Source organism: Thunnus albacares, chromosome 7, assembly GCF_914725855.1.
Source record: "Thunnus albacares chromosome 7, fThuAlb1.1, whole genome shotgun sequence".
Classification (NCBI taxonomy): Eukaryota; Metazoa; Chordata; class Actinopteri; order Scombriformes; family Scombridae; genus Thunnus; species Thunnus albacares.
This window is the reverse complement of record NC_058112.1, coordinates 27,343,941-27,367,747: the sequence shown is the minus strand read 5'-3', so window position 1 is coordinate 27,367,747 and position 23,807 is coordinate 27,343,941. Positions and strand designations below refer to the sequence as shown.

General features: G+C 38.2%; 1 protein-coding gene across 1 annotated transcript; it reads left to right on the top strand.

Moving 5' to 3' along the window:
- Positions 1–965: 965 nt before the first annotated feature.
- Positions 966–15,946, top strand: alkbh3 (alkB homolog 3, alpha-ketoglutarate dependent dioxygenase). The gene is made up of 11 exons (XM_044357246.1): positions 966–1,067; positions 2,480–2,577; positions 3,101–3,213; positions 3,301–3,335; positions 3,489–3,536; positions 4,619–4,722; positions 6,945–7,033; positions 7,334–7,543; positions 8,358–8,456; positions 13,167–13,305; positions 13,820–15,946. Exons 2-10 carry the CDS (start codon positions 2,490–2,492, stop codon positions 13,290–13,292), a joined length of 912 nt encoding a protein of 303 aa, XP_044213181.1. The 5' UTR covers positions 966–1,067; positions 2,480–2,489; the 3' UTR covers positions 13,293–13,305; positions 13,820–15,946.
- The last annotated feature ends 7,861 nt before the right edge of the window (positions 15,947–23,807 follow it).

Genomic DNA, 23,807 nt, shown 5'->3' with positions numbered 1-23,807 from the left:
ATGTTAAGTAACCAATAACTGTAGCTGACATATTAATGTAGTGGAGTAAAAAGCATATTTTCCTCTGAAATGTAGTGAAGTGTAAAGTAGCACACAATCAGTGGTGGAAGAAGTACTCAGATCCTTTACTTAAGTAAAAGTATCAGTATCACAATAAAGAAATACAAGTGAAAGTACTGCATTCCAAAATCCTATTTAAGTAAAAGTATAGAAATATTACAGCTACATTTACTTAAAGGACTAAAGTAAAAGTATACTAGTTTTGCAGGAAATTGGGCTGCGAACTAAGTACATTATTAATACTGATGAATCAGTGCATAAGCAACATTTTATATTTGTAACTGCTGGAGATGGAGCTAGTTCGAACTGCTTTGTGAGGGTCACAAGATAAATCTGAAAGGTCTTGAGATGATCGATTGGGTAGGAAAGAAGAAAAAACAGTTCTGCTACATATATTTGGATTCATTTTCCAGAACTTTTCTTATATCTGCATTTTTGTGAAATATTGGAGAGTTATTCTTCTTTGAGCTTCAAACAGTTATTTATTTGAAACCATGTGAGGGGAAGCGTCTTTTTGATTGAACTGCTAAAAACTCATCTGAAACATGACAAAGAGACACAAATACACACTGAGCCAGTGGCCAAAAAGTTTAGGAAGCATTGTTTTAATTTTTAACAGTGCAGTGCATCTTATCTAATCTTATCATTTTGTTATTTTATGTAAAATTTTAAATCTGAAATGTAACTAAAGCTTTCAAATAAATGTAGTAAAGTACAAGATTTCCCTCTGAAATTACTCAAGTACCTTAAAATTGTTCTTAAGTACAGTACTTAAATGTAAATGTAAATGTACTGAGGTTACATATTGCTGTAAAGTATTTGCCCCTGAAATGTAGTTAGTGAAGTATGAAACTATGTGATGGAACGAATGTTCTACATCTCAGTTCCGGGTAGGAATTATTTTTTTGTGACACACTAGCCATGGCTGTCGAACCGCAGGCGTCCCGGTTAATGTGAAGTTGTTTGATTTCTAACAGCAGTATTATTGTGTTTTATGAGCCACATAGGTAAGTAATTTGAACACTTGTTTCAGCATTAGTCAACAAGGTATTTGTTCTAAATTCTGACATTTACAAAGTGTTAAAATAACTTAAAGTCTGTTGGTTAGCTTCGGATTACGTTGCATGAACGAAGTAAGTTAGCTAATAGTAGCTTCAGAAATTACATGAATAATGTAATGAGGAATTTGTTAAAAGGTTTGTCAATCTGGCACTGAAATCGGTGCCATACTGATTAAACCATTCATTTAGAAAAGAAACATTTTACTAGTAAAAGTCAACAACATGTTTTTGGTGAGTGTAGAAATGAAAAGACCAGAGTGTACAAATGCTAGCAGTTCATTCATTTTCATTTCATTTTGTGTCTTTGTGTTTTATCTCCTAGAACGGATCTGTCCTGTAAAAGGATAGGTTCACAATTTTTCAAGTCTGTCTTTAAACAACAGTCAGGAGCCCAAATGAATATTGAAACAGTTGTTTCTTGCTGTAATTATTCCTCCTGTTCATAATGCACTTACAATGTAACGTTAAGTGATGGGGGACAAAATCCACAGTCCTCCCTCTGTGCAAAAATGTATTTAAAAGTTTATCTGAAGCTTCAGCCAAAGTCCAAGTCCAAATGAGTCTAATCAAGTAGATATCTTTCAGCATTTCAAAGTCCCAAAGTCCCTCTTTTTGTTACTATACTTCCACTGCAGCTCAACAGGGAAACACAAAGAGGGAATTTGATGCTAAACAGACTGTAAATGTGTCAGATATCCACTTGATATGACTAACTCAGACTGCTGAAGCCTCATATAAGCTTCAGATATACTTTTAAATGCATTTTGTCCCCCATCACTTACATTGAAAGCACATTTGAAACGGATCTTTTAATAGCCAGTATGAACTGGAGGAATGATTACAGCGAGGAAAACCTCTTTGAATGCTCAAATTGGAACCTGACTGTTGAAAAACTGTGAACCTATCCTTTAAAGCTACTTTAAATATTCATCAGTTTTATCAGACGTATACAACAGACAGGACTAAACATTTCAAAGGACTACAAAAAGAAAGCATTACAAGAACATACTAAAGGCACAAAGAACACACATGAAATGAACATTTATAAAAGATAAAGCAGATCATTGTACAGTTATTTGTATGATTCTCTGACTTTGGGATGCCAATTCCCTCTGCACTGCAGTCCTTTAACAAATTAAATTATATAGTTAAAAAGGGCAGATTGACGTTTGTGGGCTGTTGTAACAGAGGATGAATAGTCCCATTTTCCCTCTGGGAGCCCTTGGTTTTTAAATATCAATTGTGTCTGGGTTTACTGGGAGAAATCTAAGCACAAACTATCAGCTGCTGTATATTTCTTAAGGACTGTGGAGAGTTTTACATTGATGAAAACTTGCTTTTCCCTTTTCACCATTAAGATGTGATGTGATGTCGGATAAGCGTCAACGTGTCAGAGTCCAGGGCTCCTGGGCCAAACCACTGCCAAAACATCCAGGACCTTCAGGGAATTTAAAGGGTAAGTTCACAATTTTTTAAGTGTCTTAAAACAACAGTCAGGTGTCCATATGAACACTGAAAGAGGTTTTCCTCACTGTAATCATTCCTCCTGTTCATACTGGCTATTAAAAGATCCCCTTCAAATGTGCTTTCAGTGTAAGTGATGGAGACCAAAATCCACAGTGTGTCCACACATTTCATTCAATGTCATTTTGTGCAAAAATGTAATGCAGTTTCCTCAGACAGAGGTTTGTCCTCCATCACTTACATTGGAAGTGCATTATCAAGTGATCTTCTAATGGTCAATATGAACAGGAGGAACGATTACAGCAAGAAAAAACAATTTCAATGTTCATTTGGGCTCCTGACTGTTTATTTAAGACAGACTTATGTATAGAATATATTTATAGCCCTCCGTGCTAAAATAAAAAATTCACCTGTGTCTGGCTGAAAAACATAAACATACTGACCACATTTTACTGAGTCCTATTTACATGCATTATATGGAGAAAGCAGCTTTTTATTTTTGTTTTTTTAAACAGCTGCAGTACCAAACAACCAACAACCCAAAAGTGCCAACCCAGCTCCTGCTGCTTGGGGATGTGGTGGTTCACAGAAAACATCTAAGACTTTTGAGTTTCACCAGCCCACCAAGGTAGTCTGAAAAAAACAAGTCAAAATTGAATTTTACAGCTTGTTGAAGTGCTAAATAATTCTCTTATCTGTATTTTCCTCATGACAGCCAATTAGAGCTGTTCCACCAGAAAAGGTTATAGAGTAAGTAACACATTTCTATCTTCATTCTGTATGTTTCTGTAGGATTTATTTCATGTAACATATATTTGAAACGTGTTTGTGTCTTTTATGGCTTGTCACTTAGTTGAACACTGCTCACAGGATGATTAACACACAGCATTTTGCTTTGTACAGACAGGCAGGTGATTATGAGATCAGCCATGCACCATCAGGAGTGTCCAGGTGAGTACAGTCTTAAAAAGAGCAGGAATCTCACTCAGATGAAAGACAATTAAATCAAATAGAAGTGAGGAGAGTGATCAGTGGTGTGACTGTACCAATATACTGTATGAGGGCTAGGTGAGTGTGTGTTTGAGATTTAAATCCACTAGATGGCAGTCATCCCACAAGCATCACTTAAAATAGCTTCTAGTGATGCCACATACCTCACTGATGGTAACCACCAGGACACATGGGACTGAGCCGTGTTTTTAATAGATACTGAATGTAGTAATATGCAGATACTATATGGAAAACTGGTGACTTTAAGTCAACTTTAAGTGAAAAGCACACTCAGAATATGTTTCCACTTACGTTTTAGGCATTAGATGAAGCTTTTATCACGACTAAAATACCTCCAGACAACCAATAGTGAGGAGTCCAAAGGTCAGAAGCCATAAAATTAATGTTCTGTGATTGATTTTGTGTGATTCTTTGCCTCAGACCTGATCATGTATGAAATAGGTGCTATGAAAAGAAGTGAAATAAGAGAAAAAGGAAGGTAACAAACAAATAGCTGCTTTGCTTTTTTGCTCATCTTTGAAGTAGTGAAACTTTCTGTACGACTGTACGTTAGAGTCTCAGCTGCATGATATTTTCATTCCTAACTCACCTTAGATCAACATTTAAGCATTAAAAGGACGTTAACAACAGGCCGTCTGCCGAATACTGGTAAATTCTAGTTTTGTCTGGTTGTTTTGCCAGTTTAATCAAACACTTTGGTGGATTAAAAAAAAAACAGAAAAGGTTAGTTTTCTGCAAATGAGCCACTGGTATGTGGTATGGTATTTACTATCCTTATTCCCTTTTTGGGTAATTGAATGCCTTTATTTGAGAGTCAGTAGTGTAGAGATGACAGGAAAATGTTCCCAGCTGGACTCAATCCCAGGGATTTTGTGGTTCACGGTTGGCGCCTTAAACTCTTTGACCAGGGTACGGCCATTGTTGACTCTCCTGTATAAACACTGAATTTATGAGCTACATACTGTATATATCCGCCATAGTTTTCTGGTAACTTTATGTGTTTTGTCTTTTCATCTGTCCAGACTGCGGCTGCGGCCTGGGTTTCTTCCCTCAGAAGAGGCTGACTGGATGTTCAGTAAGCTGCTAGCAGAGCTTCCCTGGTCCCAGAAGACCAACGTCAGACAGGGTGGGTACCGGGGGCTTAACAGTAAGCAGTATGGAAGGGGGTGAAATGTGAGCCTGTGATGTAAGCTGGAGGGTGAACAGGGCTTCCCCACTGCAGCTGTTTGTTGTAGTTTCATTATAATGCAGTATTGAACTTTCTGTATGTTTAGGTATATTAAAAAGCAGTAAAGGAGTACATACCTCACAGTCCTCTAAATTTATTATACAAAAATTGTTGGGTCTCATCCGTTACAAGCACATGTACCAGCTTTTTGTCACGTTTACCCAACTACAGTAAATCATGAAAAATTTCAACATTTGCAATAAACAAAATATGAACAACATGAGCCATGACCGTCTCACTCCGTTGGCAAAACTGCAGCCAGTCTTTGCCCCAGAAGTCAGCCTTTCTCTCAGCTGGCTCTCGTCCATCTTGTGTGTTATTCAGCGGTAGCTCCTTAGCAGACAAACAGCATGATAAAGACAAATGTTAAGATGATTTCTAAACATTGATTACAGTGGCAGGTTATGTAATCGTCAGTCCATCAGTCCTCAGGCTTTATCAACAACGTACATCAGATATTTGGATTAAAAAAGGAAGCAGTGGAAAACAGGTGTTAACCCCTTCTCTGTCCTTTGTCCTGTCTTGTTTTGTAACCCTCTCAGACACGTTGATTCAGTTTTTCCTACCATTGCTCAGGGTTTTAAATTGGATCCTGTGAATGGGTTAAGGTTTTGTTAATATTTTCCCCCTGATAGCATCTTTTTATGGAAAGACTAAGGCTTTTAAAGTTTGAAAAATGACCACACGTATTTATAAATATTAGCTCCAGGGGCCCTGAATAATTCAATTCCATAAAAAGTGATGGCTGCTGGAGCAGTTTGTTTTGGTTTCACTGTGTTCTTGTACCAGTGGGCCGGCCAAAATACACTAATGGCAGAGAATTGGTTCTTAAAAGAGATCTAGTTGTTCACAGGGAAAGAAAGAGACATCCAGACTGACAGGGAGACAAACAGACAGAAAGAAATTGGATTCAGATGTTTACTTTTCTTTCGGCTAGAAATAGATTTTAGCGACAAAGCCGGTGATCATCGTCCGCATGTGTGTGTCGACTCTGGAGAATAATACACGTAGAACTAAACTGAATCAGCTGTCTGCCCTACTTATAGATGTCATTCAGCAAAACAGAGGTAGCTGTGAATACAGAATGGATCTATTCTCTTTTGAAGTTGAAATTGCCATGACCCAATTACTGAGGCAGTGTAGAGATGCGTCTGAGCGCTTTCCCGCCATGAAAACCGGCTACGACCAGTTACAGTGTATCACTTCACCGCTTTAATAGGCTGCAACAAGCTGAACCGCCAGAACGGTCTGATTTAATTAATCAATCATAAGTTATTTCTACATTAATTTTGAGATATCAGTACAAGGGCTGAATGTCGAACGTCAGTAGTTTTTAGCCATGCTAGCAGCGTGGCTATAAGGATGATGTCCATCAGATGAGTGACCTCTTTGACCCAGACTGAAATATCTCAACTATTTGATGGATATTTTGTACAGTTATTCATTTTCCCCTCAGGGTGAAGTGTAATCACTCTGGTGGTTTTCTAACTTTTAATCTAGCAACATCATCAGGTCAAAAAATTAAATTTGTCCAACACTGAAGTTTCACTAAATACCTGCAGAAATAATCACATTTGCATCAACCTCAGCTGTACTTTGAGTTTATTGCTATCAGTAAGTTGAGTTTATTATTATCAGTAAATGTTAGCATGCTAACACGCTAAATTAAGACATACACCAAGTATTGACGTGTCAGTTATTGGAAGTTGGCATCAAATGTGTGGTCAGATTCTGGTTTACCTCAGATATTGAAATCAGAAAACCTTTCTAACCTCAGTGATTAAAAACTACTATAGTTTATCAAGGCAAAGAAGTAATTTGTTTGCTGTATGTGTGTTGTTTGCTTATATTCTCCAAACTAAGGTATTTTAAAAGAGTGTTATTCTAGTATCAGTATTGAAACGGTTGGCACCAATATGGAAAATCTTGAAACGATACAGAGTCGTAAGCAGCACATTCTCTGGGTGATTGTAAGTGTGGTTTTTATGGGATTTAATTTTGAGAACCACATGCAGTCATTAACAGTCCTGGTTACAGACAGAGGCTGTAAATGCTCTGACCATGGTGTCATTTGTTTAAAAGATGTGTGTGTGTGTGTGTGTGTGTGTGTGTTGGTCCAGGCGAGGCTTACGAGGAGCCCAGGCTGACCTGCTGGTATGGAGAGTTGCCCTATACGTATGCTCGCTCCACCATGGCTGCTAACACTCAGGTTAGATATAAACATTATACACATTATACACTCAAGCAGCATCTTTCATGCATTTATTTTACACCAGTGTCTTTGTCTTCCTTATTTGTTTCTTAATTTTTTGCTGAAACCCTTTTTTCATCACATTATTTTGTGTCTTTCTCCCATGATCACTAATTTAAGAGAGAATACGCATCAGTATTTCTGCAATTTTTCTTTCCTTCCTCCACATTTAGTGTTTTTTTTCCTTATATTACCTGTTCCCTTGCTTTATTATTTACTTAACTCTCTTTCTTTTCTCCTTTTTTTTCCCCCCATCAGTGGCATCCATTGCTGTTAACCCTTCGTGATGCAGTGGAACAGGTGAGCAGATGCAGCTTCAACTCCCTGCTGTGCAACCTGTATCGGGACGGCCACGACAGCATCGGCTGGCACAGCGACGATGAAGCCTCCTTGGGTGCCAAGCCCACCATCGCCTCCCTCAGTCTGGGTGACACCAGAGTGTTCAGCCTCCGTAAGCAGCCTGCACCGGTGAGATGATGGGCAGAGCGTAAAGATTTGAGTCTGATGTGATTTACCTTGCCCCAAATGTATGTCCATTCTTACATTCAGACAAGATATAACATAATTGTTCAGCATATTATACCTCTTGGCATCATCTTCTTACACTGCTTTTTATAGTTGCAGAAACTTTGCTTGCAGATTTAATGTAGAAAAAGTCTCATTTTGTTGTTTCTCTCTCATTTTGGCCTCATATCCAGCTTCCACTATTCATTAAAGTGTTCTCAAAAAGTATTTAACTTGGCCTTCTATAACCTGCACACACTCTTTCTGACCTTTTTCGCTGTTTTTCTTGAGTTTAGTTTGATAGTCAGATTTGGCTCACAGGCAAGGAGGCTATCTCCTGCTTCTTCTGCACGCTACTTAATAAAGCAGAACCGCTCAGCAAATCTTAATAAAAAACAGGTGGGTGAGTGTGGTTGAATGCAGAACAGCAGCCAAGGTGAATGAGTTAAAACCTGGACACACAGGGAAAGGCTTAAGTCTGGTATTGTGTTTAGACTTGGCAGAGTATTCAGAGGCCTGTGTTTAATAGTCGCCTGTTATTTCAAGTGTTGGAGTATACACTTCTTAGGTGGCAGGACTCATTAGTCGATGTAGATGAGTTGTGTGGGCAGTTAGAAGTGATTTGTAAGTACAGTAACAGAATGTGCCTTCAACTTAGTTTTGCCACTCATTAATATGTGTGTTAACTCCTCTGACGATATATTGCACCTGGTGTGTGTGTGTGTGTGTGTGTTAACTCATGATTACATAATGTATCCTGTTTGTGTTTATGTATCAGGAGGAGAATGGTGACTACACCTATGTGGAGCGGATTCGGGTTCCTCTGAGTCACGGGACGCTACTGCTGATGGAAGGAGCCACACAGGATGATTGGCAGGTAGGCTCCACCAACCAAATGCAAGGGTCCGTGTAGACTAAATGGTCCTTCATAAAAACATCAGACTCAGGTAGAAATTAAAGTTTGCTTCTTTTTTTTTTATTGCTGCTTCTTTGATGCTGTGTGTTGATTGCTGTTGTGTTTTTACTCTATATGTCCCACCAGTTAATCTATTAGTGTGAGCAAATCAATATGTCTAACTCCTTGTCTTTTATGTGCCTGTTACTACTTGTGCTAACTAGTTAGGGCTTCTTCTGTTTGTACCGAACACACTTGCATATAAATCATCATCATACTGTCCTGTGCAGCTCAGGATTTCTTTCTGCAAAAACAACTAGATGTCTAGTTGTATTAAACATTGTGACATATTCACTGCCAAAATTCTGCTAAACTCAGGAAATTATATCAAACATCAGGCATTTCCTAGTTTCCAACCTTTCATTCACTTTGCTAAGTTATTTAAATCTTTCTGCTCTCTGTTGCTAACATTTTTTTGGTTAACAATTAATAAAACTGTTGTTTTAGGCGTGCTTTTATAAAACACACTTTGCTCGAGAGACTTACCAGATAAGGCTTTGCTCTAATCTATCCTGTTATTTAACTGTTATTAAAACACTAACCTTTACCTCAGTTAACCCTGGACATTTACAGTAAATAGTCATGCCCTGAAAACCTCATCCAGCCAGGTGAGGTCAGCCGTCACCTGACCTCACCTGTTCTTGTCTATGTGTGTGTGTGTGTGTGTGTGAGTGCAACTGAGCGCACACGAGAGGATAGACCTGCGTTCGAGGCACTCTGGTTCCACTTGTGACGGGCAGGCGGCGAGGATGGATGGAGTGGCCCAGAGAGAAGAGCAGAGCTTCAGCATAATGAGAGTCATTTGTTTTACAATCAGGGACCGCAGCTGGGTTCATATGAGTGCATGAAAAAGGACGGAAAGTCTTTGTGTGTGTGATAGAGAGTGTGAGTGTGCGTAGCTGGTTCCTGTTAAAAAGAATAGGATCACACTCGACAGTGAATATATTACAATTAATTGAATTTCGTGATGACAAAATGTTTTCAGGCTGTGAGAGAGTCGATGGATAAAAGTTTCACTTCTGACTAAAATGGGTCAAGCCATTTAGGTTTTATTTTTGTTTTTTTTACCTGTTTGCACAGGAAAGACAGATCAGAAACAGATGTGCAGGAGGCAGAAACACAGTTGGTCCTCACCATTGAGCACAAAAATCAAATAAACAAAAGTCAAGCTGAAAATCAATTGGACTAAGTACGTATGTTCCAGTTTGAGAATGGTATGTGACTGAGGATAAAAGGAGGATAATGAGCAGAGTAGGATAAGGGGGGCAGGACAGCTCAGCACCCTTGTTGTAGAGGGTTTACCCCTGAAGTATGTTAAATCTTATGCAGTGATATATATTTGTTACTAAACTCGTCTTAACCACATTGAAAATTGGCATCGAGAGGAGTTTACAGATCATTGTCTTTTGCATTTTACAAGCATTTGAGGGAACTGAGGACAACACAAGCACATAAATTTTAAGGATCAAATTACATGTATGTGAATGTTGGAAATGAATATTGTATGTATATTTTTTTAAATTATTTTTTAATTAAGTTTAACAATATACTGTATATAAAATATAATGAAACATATTACAGGAAATCAATGAAGAACAAGTAATAGAACAAACAGTACAAAACAAAATTAAATAAACCTGAAGGAAAGGAATTAGCTACATGTAAAATAAAAAAAGGAGAATAAGAAAGCAAAAAAATATTGATAAATGTGGTAGCACATTTTCAGTAAAAAAAAAAAAAAAGTAGGAATATTTACCTCCTGTTTACATTAAAAAATTAGACCAAACTTCATATATTGTATTTATCTTCAGAAAAAAGGAAATACTGGTTTGGAAAGATTTGAAAGATTAATGTGGTAGTTCACAAAATATTCTGTGAAGAGAGGCAGGAAATGATGATTTCCAAGCTCTACCACATAAATAAGACTTTTAAACAGTTTTCAGAGATTTAGTTTAACAAACGGATTCAAATGTCAAATGTCTGAATTTGGTGTTTTCTGTTCATCAGTTATGACACAAAGGAATGTACTTGACTGCACCTGAGAAGTTGTATAACCATCAGTTATTACTTTAGCAATGGATTTGTTTTATTTATTCTTCCATTTTTTTGATATTCAACTGTAGCTTATTAAGTGTTAATTTTAGATAGACCATTTATTTGATTCACTGATACATGATAGTGTGACAAAATGTAATATTATAATAATATTGGTACACAAAAAGAAGTGGTATTAATAAAATTTAAAAATAACAGTGGTCCGAGAGTGGAGCCTTGTGGAACTCCATTATTATTACAGTTACATATTGGTCATGATTATGATCATAGCATTGCATAATGACTGGTACACCTCTGCTGTTCAGATGATTATTTTTTTCACCTTTAATTTTATTTTCTTGGTTTTCTGAACAGAAGCAACAGGCAATAATAGAAATCACAGCAGAGCAGAAAATGTTTTAACTCTCGGTCAGGTTGACACACAGGTAGTCACTTTGGCTTGTGGTCATTTTTTAGAGCAATTCTAATACAAAAATAATCAGGAGTTTTTGTGTTTTAGATTATATACACTGCTATAACATCTTGTGTTTAAATAGTGTAGCTGGTTAAAAAAAAAAGTAAGGAGTGAGGGGGAAAAACAAAGGGGACGGGTGGAATAAAGAGAGGGAGAACTAGACAGTGAAAGAGGGTTGAGCCTAAAAGGAAAAAAGGAGAAGGTCACAGGTGTTTTATGGTGACGCCTCCCTGAGTATCTCAACAAAGGTTTCATCTCTCCTTTAAATATCTTGCCAGGAAAAGAGGATCACACCATCCATTAATTCTCTCTCTGTCACTGCAGTCAAAGTCTGCTTAACAAAACCTCCTGGCTCGAGCAGAGAGGTTTAGAAGTGAGCGCTAAATATTTAACTAAACCTGTCAATCCTGCTAAAGTGCTTCATTTGTTTGAAAAAGGATACAGGGTTATTTCAGCCTGTTCCAGACTCTTTCTTTTGACACTGTTGTATCACCTCCTTTTGAGATGAAGGCGAAGGAGCAGAGTGTGTGTGTGTGTGTGTGTGTTTGTGTGTTTGAGGGCACAAGATGCACAAATGGAAAACAAGTCTCGTGTGCAGAGGTTAAGACATACTTGAGGTGAACACGATGTGGAAAAAAAAAACTGTCTGTGCTCTTCCAGAAAACATTTTTGTGCTGTTTTTGTAAAGGATGATAAAACATGACATTTAACCCACATGTCAAATAGTTAGAAAATGGTCTTTTTTGTATGTTGTGACATCGTCTGGATGTCCTGTGTACAGAGTGCAGAGGTCAGCTGCAAAACAAAAATACCCTTGTCTTTAGGAAACTCGTGACAATATTAATCTTCTTTTTTTGTGGTCACATATTTGTTTGATTTCTCATCTCAGTTGCCTGCATCAGTGTGTCTTTAGTGGCTGATAACAACAGCAAAATCTATATATTAGTTTTTTTATCTTGAATTGAACACTTGTAACTGGTAAAAAGTCATTAAGATGTGTTTACAATATCAGATTCACAAGATTGATTGACAGCCTTTAGTTGTGTCACATACTAATCCTTTGATTAAAAAAATGTTAATTTGATGACTATAGAACCAAAATCCAGTTAGTTTTACTGACATGAAGCTGCGCTTGTCTCATATCACCCTTGTTTAGGGTGTTTTTGGGTCAGAAAAGCTTGTCATTTGAGATGTCGTTCTGCAGCCAATCACAGTTTGGATCCCCATAAAACAGCCAGTGTCTCAGATAATCACCACGTGCCCTGCAGAACTACTCCAGAGCAAGACAAGTGATGAGTTTTACACTGGCTACACAATTATTATTACGTTATTACGTTCATATGCAACTAAATTGCAACACCAAATTTGTTTTGCTAGAAATGTAATGCTAGCCGAATTACATTTTCTCTCAACATAATGAGAAAGTGTTATTTTATTATTGAATGTATGAGTGAAATGTTCAGAGACAACGTACCTAGTTGGTTTTTTTTTCCACCAAAATATCTGATCTTGTAGTACAATATCCGCTAGTACTACAGCAATATTAAACTTTTTTATAGTTATGTTTAGGCACTGGCAGCACTTGGTTAAGGTTAGGGCAAGATTGTGGTCTTGGTTAAAAACTGAAAAAGGTCTTTGGTGACTTGAATCATAACTAACCCTAGCTAACCCCAACCATAACCCTAATAACAGTTAAGCCGCACCACAGTCTTTCACTAACCTTAATCAAAGTGCTTTTGTTGCCTAAACCTAACCACACATGGAGTTCTGGTGTCAGAGTCCTGCACCTTGTAAATTGCATTTCATTCATTTCAAAAACATGTTACCTGTGAACATAATCCAGGCAGCTATTACATTTGCCAACACAGAATCATTGGGAAAACAATGTAGTTGTATATGAATGTAATTTCTTGGAGACAGGGTCGGGCTACTGCACCTTCAGTACTTCTTCTGTCTGTATGGCGCCTTTGGTGCGTGCTATGATGTGAAATGACGCTACATGATGCTGCAGATGTGTGTTGCACTGAAGCCGCTACCTGCTCACCTCATGTACATCTTTCTGGGTAAAAGACCAACATGTAACTGTGAAATACTTCTTTTATCTCTTGTCTCTGTCCCGTAAGCATCAAGTTGCTAAAGAGTACCATGACCGAGGTCCACGCATCAACCTGACCTTCAGAAATATCTACCCAGAGCCGGAGGGCTACAGGCCGGGGTCCAAGCTGCGCTTCACAGCCAAGCAACCATAAACTCCCCTCAGAGGTATTTAAAACTGAGGAACATCTGTGATACAGATACTGCTAGATCTAACGGTTGACTGAAGTCCAATGAGTGTTGGAGAGATTTTGACAAACGTTGCAGCCTAGCATGTGAATTATATCGTCTTGCTCGGTGATTTTAAACAAGAGTTATAAGCCATGGTGGGAGTTAGAGCTTCTTCCAATTTTAACAGGGAGGTTTGCAGCTCTGCCCAAAATTACCTGTTGCATAACTGAACCATAATAACAGCACACTTGTGACCATTGGTGATTATCAGATTTCAGTGTTTTCAGAGGAGCTAAGCAGAAGAATGGGTGATAATGAGCGCTTTAAGGCGTGATAAAATGTCAGCTCTGTATGCCACATTGCCTATATTTAATTATTCAGCACAGATAGTAATGTTGCTCATGCTCGTTTAAGACCATAATCTGAAAAAGTCTTCAGTTTGCATGTTTTTACCTAAAATCTCAGGATTCATGTATGTTGGTTGTGAATAAATGTTTGATTCCCAAACTAGCTACAGAGTCCTGGATGGGGAAAAAACACAGACTTCGCTCATCAACCAGCAAAGAGGTGCTGCTGGGTAAGATGCTTCCGCCCACACTGGTCCAGCTGCCATCACTAAAAGCTCCTTGGTGGCAATATCAGACATGCAAACTTTTGTTTTGACCCAAATTTCGATTGTTTTAGGCAGGATGTTAGTCTTGTGGTTTGAAAAGACAATGTTTGCATATCAATATTCACAGATCATGGTGTAGTGTCTTAATGACACACAGTAAAATGTGCTGAGGACTCACTGTACAGCAAGTAAGACAGATGTGCCTGTTTGTCAAACACCCTAAAATGCCTGGTTTGTCTTGTGGAGCTTTCCGGCGAGAACATAAAAAGTGAAGAAACAAGTAAAGTGGCCACTTACACCATTACAGCTCCATCAGGGCTGAAATTACTTAATTGTCATGTTGAGAAAGGTTTTTCTGACATGTCCTTTAAATAGGCAGGTTTTTTTGTTTAGTTTTTTTTTTGTGGTAAAACATCAAAGGTACATTTACACAACTGTTGTTTGAAATATCAGATGAATACTGTAAGTTTTTAGTTTGTGTTGTAAAAAACACAAGTCAACATGGTTGCATTTTCAAGTTATTAGTAAAATGCACTGAAAATGAAACTTATTTTGAAAGACAGGGAAACAGTACTGTGTCAGCAACAACTAACAGAGGTAAATTACACACCCATCAACATTTACTAATAGTTTTGTGAGTGAATAATTTCTGTTGCATAAATGTGTAAAGTAAACCATGTTCAACAATTGTAAAACAGATTTTGTTTTTGTTTTATTTGAAAAGACTGAAGGTATCTTTATATTAAGTGGTTAATATCAAATCAGGATTGTTGGAAGCCTGAACTTTTCCTTTACACCTTGTTTGCATATAATTTTGCATTAATTACCAAACGGTCCTGTGTTGTGTTCATTGCATTGATGTCACTGACATCACAGTGGGTTGTTTCAACATGAACACCAGTCCTTAAACTTTCACCAGTAACTTTCTTTGATAAATGAAGAAATGGAGAAAACTATTTATATTGTAATAACCTGAAATAAAGATGATAAAATTAAAAACACAGCAGGGTAACCAGTTGTTGTAAACAGTTGCCAATGACACTAAAAGTAAAGTAATCTTGGTATATTATGTAGTTACACATTCAAGATTGATTCAATTGAGCTTCTTGTAGATTTAAAGGTTCTATATGTAAGAATTGTGAAGCAATTTACATGTATTAATCATTTTTTATTGCCAATGAGTGAACGAATTGTAACATAACTTAAAAAATGAGACCTTTCCCGACTTCCTTGGTTGCCAGCAGCTTGTGAACTGATTTCTATGAGAAGGACTCGGACCAGTTTTTCTGCAAAAATCCAAAGGATGTGATGTTTTTGAACGCTCCCGAGTGCCTTGCCTCTCTCACTAACGTCAACAAATGACCGGCACCCACCACAACAAAAACAGTGCTAACTTAGATACACCCTGCAGATATTAGCTCTCCAACTCTGTCACCCACCAGGTTGGCTGGTGGCTAACTGCCAAACTATGTCAGCTATCACCACTTCTGGCCTCATTACCTTTGTTTTTTGGGGGGTTGAAACGACTAGCTGCATCCATCGGCCACCACACATGTCACAACAAAACTGCAGCGTGTTGCTCCCCAGCCACAGCTCGCTGAGCCTACCAGTGTTCAGTAAACAAAGTTGCTGGTTTGTGGGTTGGGTTCATGTGGTTGATTAAGGCATATTTTTGTGGATTGGCTCTCATAACGGGTTGGGTTGGTGCGATTAATAGTCTTACGCTGCTGCTTGCTCGCGCTGATGGAGTGCGAGCAACAGGATGCTGATTGGCCGCTGGTGTCACTAATGAGAAGGAATTTCTGATTCTTACAAATAGAACCTTTTAATGTAAAAGTGATTTGGCTTCCACACGTCTTCATCAGGGAAAAGTTCTGTGTTAATTTTGCTGAAACACGATATGACCCTAAGCTGCTGAGATTTTCTGTTTACTTATTTTATTTATTCATTTTCTAACACTAAAGAGTTGCAATGGTGTTATTGATTGCTGTGATTCTGAAATAAATAATTGATATTCAGCTGGAATATTGTGTCCTGTGTTTCAAAAAACTGATTATTTAAAACATTTATTTTTTTTAACAGCCCAACACTGATGGGTCAAAATGTTATCTGGGACAGGCAGGTTTAAACAAAATACCAAGTTGTGATAGGAAGTTTGTCATATAAATCTACTGCAATCTGTGCATAATGTTGGTAAAAAGGTTTCACTCCAGGATCTCTGAGTGGAGAGATGATGTAACCTTTGTTATAATTGCACCCAAAAGATGTGATAACGTTGTTTAACGGAACATTCTTGAGGAGTTTATACTTTGGTCATATTGAGATCTTGTGCTACAGTGCCGCCACAAAGTAGTCGGACAGTTATGTGTTTTTGGGGCTTTAATCCAACATGAGATTTAAAATGAAACCGTGATGTTTACAGTGATGACTTTCAGCACCAAGGTTGTTTAGGGGTGTTTATGTCCATGTTGGGTGATCTCATAGTTTGTTTTTTTATAATTAGTCCCCTGATTTTAGGAAAGTGTAGCCAGGACAGTGACTGTAACACACAGATAAAACAACCAAGGATTTTTTTGGTGTCAAACTATAAATGTTCTCAACTGGCCGAGTCAGTCACCCAACCTCAATCCAAGTGATGATGTGTTTCAATTGTCAAAGACCAGACTAAAGGCAAAAAGCCTCCAAAAATAAGCAAGTAGTGAACGAAGGAAAGACACCACATTAGAGCTGCACAATTAATCGGCAACTATTTTAGATAATTAATTGTTTTTTCACTTAATATACTGATAAAATAAATAAGTGTAGATTTTATTTGATGATTACCTCATCACTCTCACAAATTTGGACCCCACTCTCCAACACATAAACTCACACACACACTCTTAAAAGAACCATGCATGATGTAAAAATAGTCCCGCGTCATTTATAGCATTGACGGCTTCGGTTCAGCTGATTAAGCAGTGGTAGAAATTTATTGCTAACTACAGTGACAAGTGCCAGAAGACACAACTGAAACATACGGGCTCCATGTGGATTAGCTTCTTTTTTTCATATCTGGTTAAGAGAAGCATTGAACTTCACTTCTCAAGTATATTAAGGATTTTGTTGCAGAAATGGTGGGGGGGGGGGATCAGATTAAATCGAAAGACGAGGACACTGAACGGTAAATCCTGGTGATATATTTAGAAATAAGAGTCATTGGTCATATCATATCAACTTCCTGGTGCAAGTCCAATCATATTGGTTGTCCTCTATGTAGTTTATTAATAGCTGCTTGTGTGGTATTGCTCCAATCTGAGGGTTCATCATTGCAAAAGTATCCCAGGTAGGTGTGATTCAACAGATCCTTACTAACAGGGAAATAGGAAGTGTGTTTAGATACTGAAGCTTCATGTGGCACTTTCATAGTACCGTCTATTAGAGGAGAAATGCTGGCTGGAACATAGTCCTGCAGCTGCAATAAAGTCTGTTCACAGAGGAGTTATAACAGACAAGACTGGCGCAAAGAGCTTTAGAAGAACCTGAGAAAGGCAGATAAAATCAAATGGATTTAAGTCTGAGGATCATTCCATGTTGATATAATCAGCTTGCCACACACAGAGTGGCAAGCTTGGTGTCACTTTGTACCAAGCAGTACAGCTGATTAAGCCTCTTGGATGACAAAATGTTCAGTGGACAGATTCATTTTGGATTATTTTTCACTTTTCAAACTATTAAGAACTTACTTTCAAAACCATACTTTCAAAACTTTAGTTCTAGTAGTAATCTAGTAGTTGGATTTCACTGCTTTTTCCTATTATTTATTCGAAATGTGAACTTCTCAAATACATCTGTTCATGTTCGAGCCCCAATCCAATCTGAAATATGAGAGCGGAGAACACAAACAACACATAGAGCAACCTTAGCAACAAAGGCTACAGAACTGATGGCCATTTATGGGCGATGTGTGATGAGCCAACATCAGCAAGGTAGAAAAAAATGGCACAAACGAAGCATTCAGAGCAGGTTGAATCCCTGGCTTTTGACTTTTCTACTTGTGTTCACCTCAAGTTTTGGAACCATGTTTACCGTAGATATCCAACATCATAACAGTATATACTCCCCTTTAAAAGAAACAAAATAAAAACTCAAGTAAAATCATTAAAGGCTATAAAAGTATATTTTAAAAGGAGATTTAAAAGAAGTCACTGACTGAGTTTTCAGCCAGGCCTCTGGAACAGATAAAAGACCTCTTCCCGAGGATCTCAAACTATGTACCGGCTTGTACGGTACCAAGAGGTCAGAAATAGCAGGGAGGGAGGCCATGAAAAGTAATCAGCTTAACTTAGCAAGGCTTCAGCACGTATAGTAGAGGCAAAAGGGAGAGCGACAGAATAGGGGATGTAAACTTGCCCCGAAACACAATATGAGACACACAGATCAACACTTTAAACTACTAGCTTACTAGTAGCAGTATATGACTGTACAGTATAATGTATGACGTTGCTTTGTAGTTTGGATAGCCTTTCTTTCTTTTTTTTTAGATTTTCCTTTTTTGGTCTACACGGCAGCATTGCTTGATTTTTTTCTGGACAAAGGTTTCTTTTGCAGTAAACACTACAGACAGGGACCAGGATCGATTGATAGTATAATAAAGTGACGACTTACTCACCTATAAAAAAGTGGATTTAGTGTGAAGTTACTCAATAATACAGGGACCAAGATGTCCTGTTGAAACGAAGAACCACTCGACGCTGACAAGATGCTGTAAACTCACTGCAGCCTTTAGCAGCGTAGTTCAATTTTCCATGTAACTTTCAATCAGTACAGCAGTCCCTGTAACCATGACAACTTCTTTGGCTATGAAAGCTATAATCTTTCCCCCTGGCTGGGAGCGACTCCTCCATTAGCACTGAACAAACACCTTTGATAACATATGATGACACAGTAGTATTTTTCAGTATATGCGGGGATATTTGCAGACTCATATTGTGTAACAGGTTCATGCAGATGCCACTTTCTCTGTGCAGGACCCCTGCATGTGTATGTGTGTGAAGGGGGTGAGTTAATGAGGAATACCCTGCAGTGAGTACAGCAAGTTGTGTAACAGGTCCGAGGCCTTTTGTTGGTGCAGTGCAGGTGAGAAACACACCATGCTGTGCCCAACTTTTACTGGCTCCTTGATGTTGGGCCTCTGTAATTACCAGATTGGGACATTTTGTACCGGAAGGGAACATCACATTATTGCATGTAAAACAGGTCTGGGCTGAAAATTTAATTTGGTTTAAGGACAGTGTTTTATCTTCAAGACAACCTGGCCAGTGTGTTTAGTGTTTTGGAAGTGTCCTGCAGCAAATTTTGCACCTGCTCACTGATTACTAGTCGCTGGCGACTCATAATCATAATAATTGTAATCACAGTAAAAAAAAAAAAAAAGGGGGGGGGGGGGATTTAAGGACTGTGGGTCTTTAAAACATAAAATTCTTTGTTGTTGCATTGTATTTTATTGTTTTATTTATAATTACAGTTGCAGACATGCAAAATGCTCACGAGTCTGACTGTAGTGGCTGTAATGTATCTGCTCATCTGAATTCTTGTTACATAACCAGAATTAGAAATCTTCTTCCCGTATCAGCAGCCCTTTCCCAACACTGCTCTGTTTATCGTTGGTGTTTTCCGACCTGCCTGGAAAGGAAGTTGGAATGTGACATGATAGCTAACTAACAAGCGCTCGCCCGTTTCAGATCTCGACACCTGTTGTGCAGAGCTGGAAATATTTGGGAGCTGTGTCTGAGTTGTGGTTACCGCTAACTCCTCTTAACTCTCTCAGCAGCCACTGGAGCCACTGTATGATCACACCCAATTAGGCCTCGGTCCAGCGACGTTCCTGTCTAGGCCGTTTACTGTGACCACCGGATTTCCAGCCACCAGCTTCTGTAGCCTCACATTAGCGGACAATGAGCCGTAAACTCTTGAACCATGTTTGATTACAGAGCTTTAGATAGGTTGCCTGGCATTATGATCCTGATCCCCAAGCATCTGAAATTAATCCAGTAGGGGAATATATAACCGTGTATATTAAGTATAGATGCAACAGTGTTACATAATGTTGAAATTAAATAACGGTCTTGTGTAATCAATATCAGGTGATGTGCCAGCTGTTTGAGCCTGAATATGGCATAATATGTTGATGTTGTTGAACTGGTGAAATGTGTGGAAGCAAATTAGTTTCTCTCAATTGGTACTTTAAAGCTCTACAAAAACACCCCATCATAGTAAAATATCAGTGTTTATCTTTTTTCCAGTGTAACAAACCATTTAGCTTCACTTGAGACACTTTAGAGTTGCCTGATCAGATCTGTGGTGTACTAAATAGTCAAGTCGTTTTATTTATAGAGCACTTAAACTGTTGATTAAAGAAATAATAAAAGTGTGGAATAAAAGAAAAAAATCAGATTTGGATAAAATCATAAAAACACGTAAACACAGTATTGCACAGAGAACAAATAAATAATAAAAAAGAGTGTGACCAAGTCGTATCTTCATGATGAATATTAAAAGGCTGAAGAAAAGAGATGAGTCTTGAAGGGGACATTATTATTATTTTTATATTGTTATGATGTCACATGTCTGTGAAACATGATCAAAGGTCCAAAATCTGAGGAGAGCGTATGTAAAAATTTTACATTTGAGTCAAAAGTCCAGGGCTTCAGCCTGCCCTGAACACTTCGTTTCCAGTGTTACCTCTACTTCCTCCTCATGGTGACATCAGATTGTTGACGCGTGCCCACAAACGGCCGTCCGTTCGGTAGTCTTTGTTACTGAGGTTGTTCCAGGGGACGTTCACGTTGTCCACTCTCATATTTCGGATCTAACATGTATGGATGTATTTAAGAAGTTTCCATTTTGTGTAAAGAACAGGAAAAAGAAGTGAAATCCTACTACTACTGTCTGTTTATGTAGCCTCCCGAGCCGTCCGGAGTCAATCATAACAGATTGGACTCATCAGTAGACAGGAGCTAAAACGGCCTGAGGGGCTGCATTAAGGGCCAGTATAAGATAAATAAGGAGCTTTTTAACTATAAATCAAGCAAAGATATTCCAGTTGAGCCACAGATTATAAATATAGACCTGGATGTGTGCGTAATACGTCCCCTTTAAGGACTGGTTTTAAAAATATCAATGGAGAGGGAAGATCTAATAATGAGTGGCAAACTATTCCACAATTTAGCGCCAACAATGGAAAACACCCAATAATCCATGGATTTTAACTGGGAGCAGTGATTGGTGAGCAGATCGGAGGGATCTGGTGGTGGAATAGGGGATGAGGAGTTCAGTTGTAGTACATTGGGCTCAATACTTTGGTCCAGATTGAAATATCTCAACAACTATTGGATGGATTGCCATGAAATTTTGTACAGATATTCATGCCCCCCTTCATGATGAATTGTTATAACTTTGGTGATCCTTAAGTGTTTCATCTAGCACCATCACCAGTCATCATTTTTATTTGTCCAGTGCTTTGGTTTATGACCAATTACTTGCAAAACTAATGACATCCCCACCAGCGTCAGCTTATGTACTTTGTGTTTTAGTGCCACTTAACTCATGTTTTCATGGATGATAAGCAGACTGTTAACCAGTTTAATAGCAGAGTGTCCATTTAGAAAAGAACAGTTCATGAGTTTCTTTGTCTGTAGGCAGTATGTTTTCAGGTCAGTAATGTCTCACCAGTGCTGAGACATTACTGACCTGTATCTTTTATAGAGCATAGTGAATGAGCGAGTCAGTGACACGTTTTGTTTTGTGTTTCTGTCTGTGTGCATATCTGGAAAATGTACACAAACTATGCATTGTAAGTATATATATATATATATGCTTTTTTTCTGCTTGTGCATGTGTGACGGCGTGTGTCTTTAATATCGTCTTAAGTGCTGTCTGGAGTCATGCTGTGATTTGCTGGGAAGCTGCTCTGGGAACGAGTTGACCGATTCACTTCACCCTCCCAGCTTTCGTTCCCCTCCCCTCCCTGGAGCTTCATGGCTTCAGGTCACCCTCCTTTACTGTGCCTCCTCCTCCTCCTCCTCCTCCTCCTCTCGTCCTTCCTCTACCTTCAGCTATTAGCCTCTTCATCTTCCACCTCTCTCCCCCTCTTGTCTTCCATCACTTTTTTTCCTCTCTTTTATCCAGCTTGGTCTAGTTGTTATGTTGGTCAGGTCATGTTGCAGCTGCCTCTCTTATCACAGACTTCCCCTGACTGTCAGGATTTACAGGGAGTCACTAGAAACAAAATATTAGAAAATATTTTGACTGTATTTTGTGGATCATTGAGGACGTGCACATCTTCCTCTCTGGTTTCACACCTCTCGCCTTTACTCACAGTATTCCTCTTTGTCTTTGAGTTGGAAGTAAGCATGTTTTAATTGCGTTTTGTAAATTTGGTGTGCTTTTTAACATAACACTGTAAGTGGATGGTGATATTCTTGCAGTGTAAATGTGATGAGCTACTATATTTGGAACATACATCCTCTAATCTGTGTTTCAACCAAGTATATAAAGTGCACAAATGCATTTGTTAGCATGTATTTTCCCGTTCATGCGACTATCTTTTCATGTTGTAGTGAGCCGACGTCAGGATGAGGAGTTGGGTCACAAGCTGAGGATGTATTGACCTCGGGGTCACAAATGTTATTGTTTAGCATCTGTTGTGTGTTTACTGCTGCTGCCTGATTATTTTTCCTCAGAAGGCCAAAAATGAGTCATAGCTGTGACAGGAGACATCTGTACCTCGATTTTTCACTTTACTGCATTAGAAAATTGCCAGAATACATCAATATATTGCTGCAAGCATGAGAAAAAAAAGATTTGCTCAGTTTTGTAATATAAAAAGATAAAGTGATATGTTGTGATTTACAAGAAACAGAACATTTTTGAATATAGTTATATGAGAAAATATGTCATAATAACATGAAAACATTGTTATAATGTGAAAAGCAGCATGTTAAAATGAGAAAAGTTTCTCATTATGACAAGAAACTGAGCAAAACAAAACTGTCAGTGTGGCAGCAACACGCTGCCGTACAAAAAAGCTGTTTAGTGTGTCATATAATTTGACAGTTGAATATGTTTTCCATTCAGATCAGTGGATGAACTGAAACTTTCTCAGAGGATAAGCAGTTTTGAGAATGAATGGATGGAGTCTATGAAAACATACAGTCAGTTTTATAATAACCCTAAAAAATAAACACCATTTTGCTCGTTTTGGGTTTTCATGTGTCATTCCTTCATATTTTAATTTTTTTATTCTTTGTTCTAATTTTAGAATAATGGAAAAACATGACCTCAGCTGGTCTTAATGCGTCTCTCCCACTGTTTTCGATATCTGCCCCCTGCCTTGTGAAGTCACGTCTTTCCTGTGTGAGTTTTAGCAGCTGGCGCTAATCTCGTCATTAGTGGCATCGTGACAACATTACAACTGATTGTAATGCATCACCAGAGTGTTAACACTGCAAACGGATTCAGGAGGATTACAGTTTTAATTGTGCTACAATATCTATATATAGGGTGAGTATTCAAAGAAACAATCCTTGACAGATCCTTAACTAGACTGACAGAGATGTGCGTTCATTAACAGCAGTTTGTCAACACATCATTAGCTACAGTTACAATACCCTCTCTGTCCATGAATGTATCATGAGTGCAATGAGACAGATAGTGCAACCTCAAGTTCAAACAAATTGCAACTCAAATTTGCAGCATTGCCAACCTGGTAAAAGCTGCATATCTTTAGGTCGTATGAATGAATTCAGTAAATATGATCTATGATCTGCTAGAATCTCCCTGAATTAAAACTGAAAATAAAAGTAAAAAAAATAAAAATCATTATTTTCTTAATCTAAAAGAGACT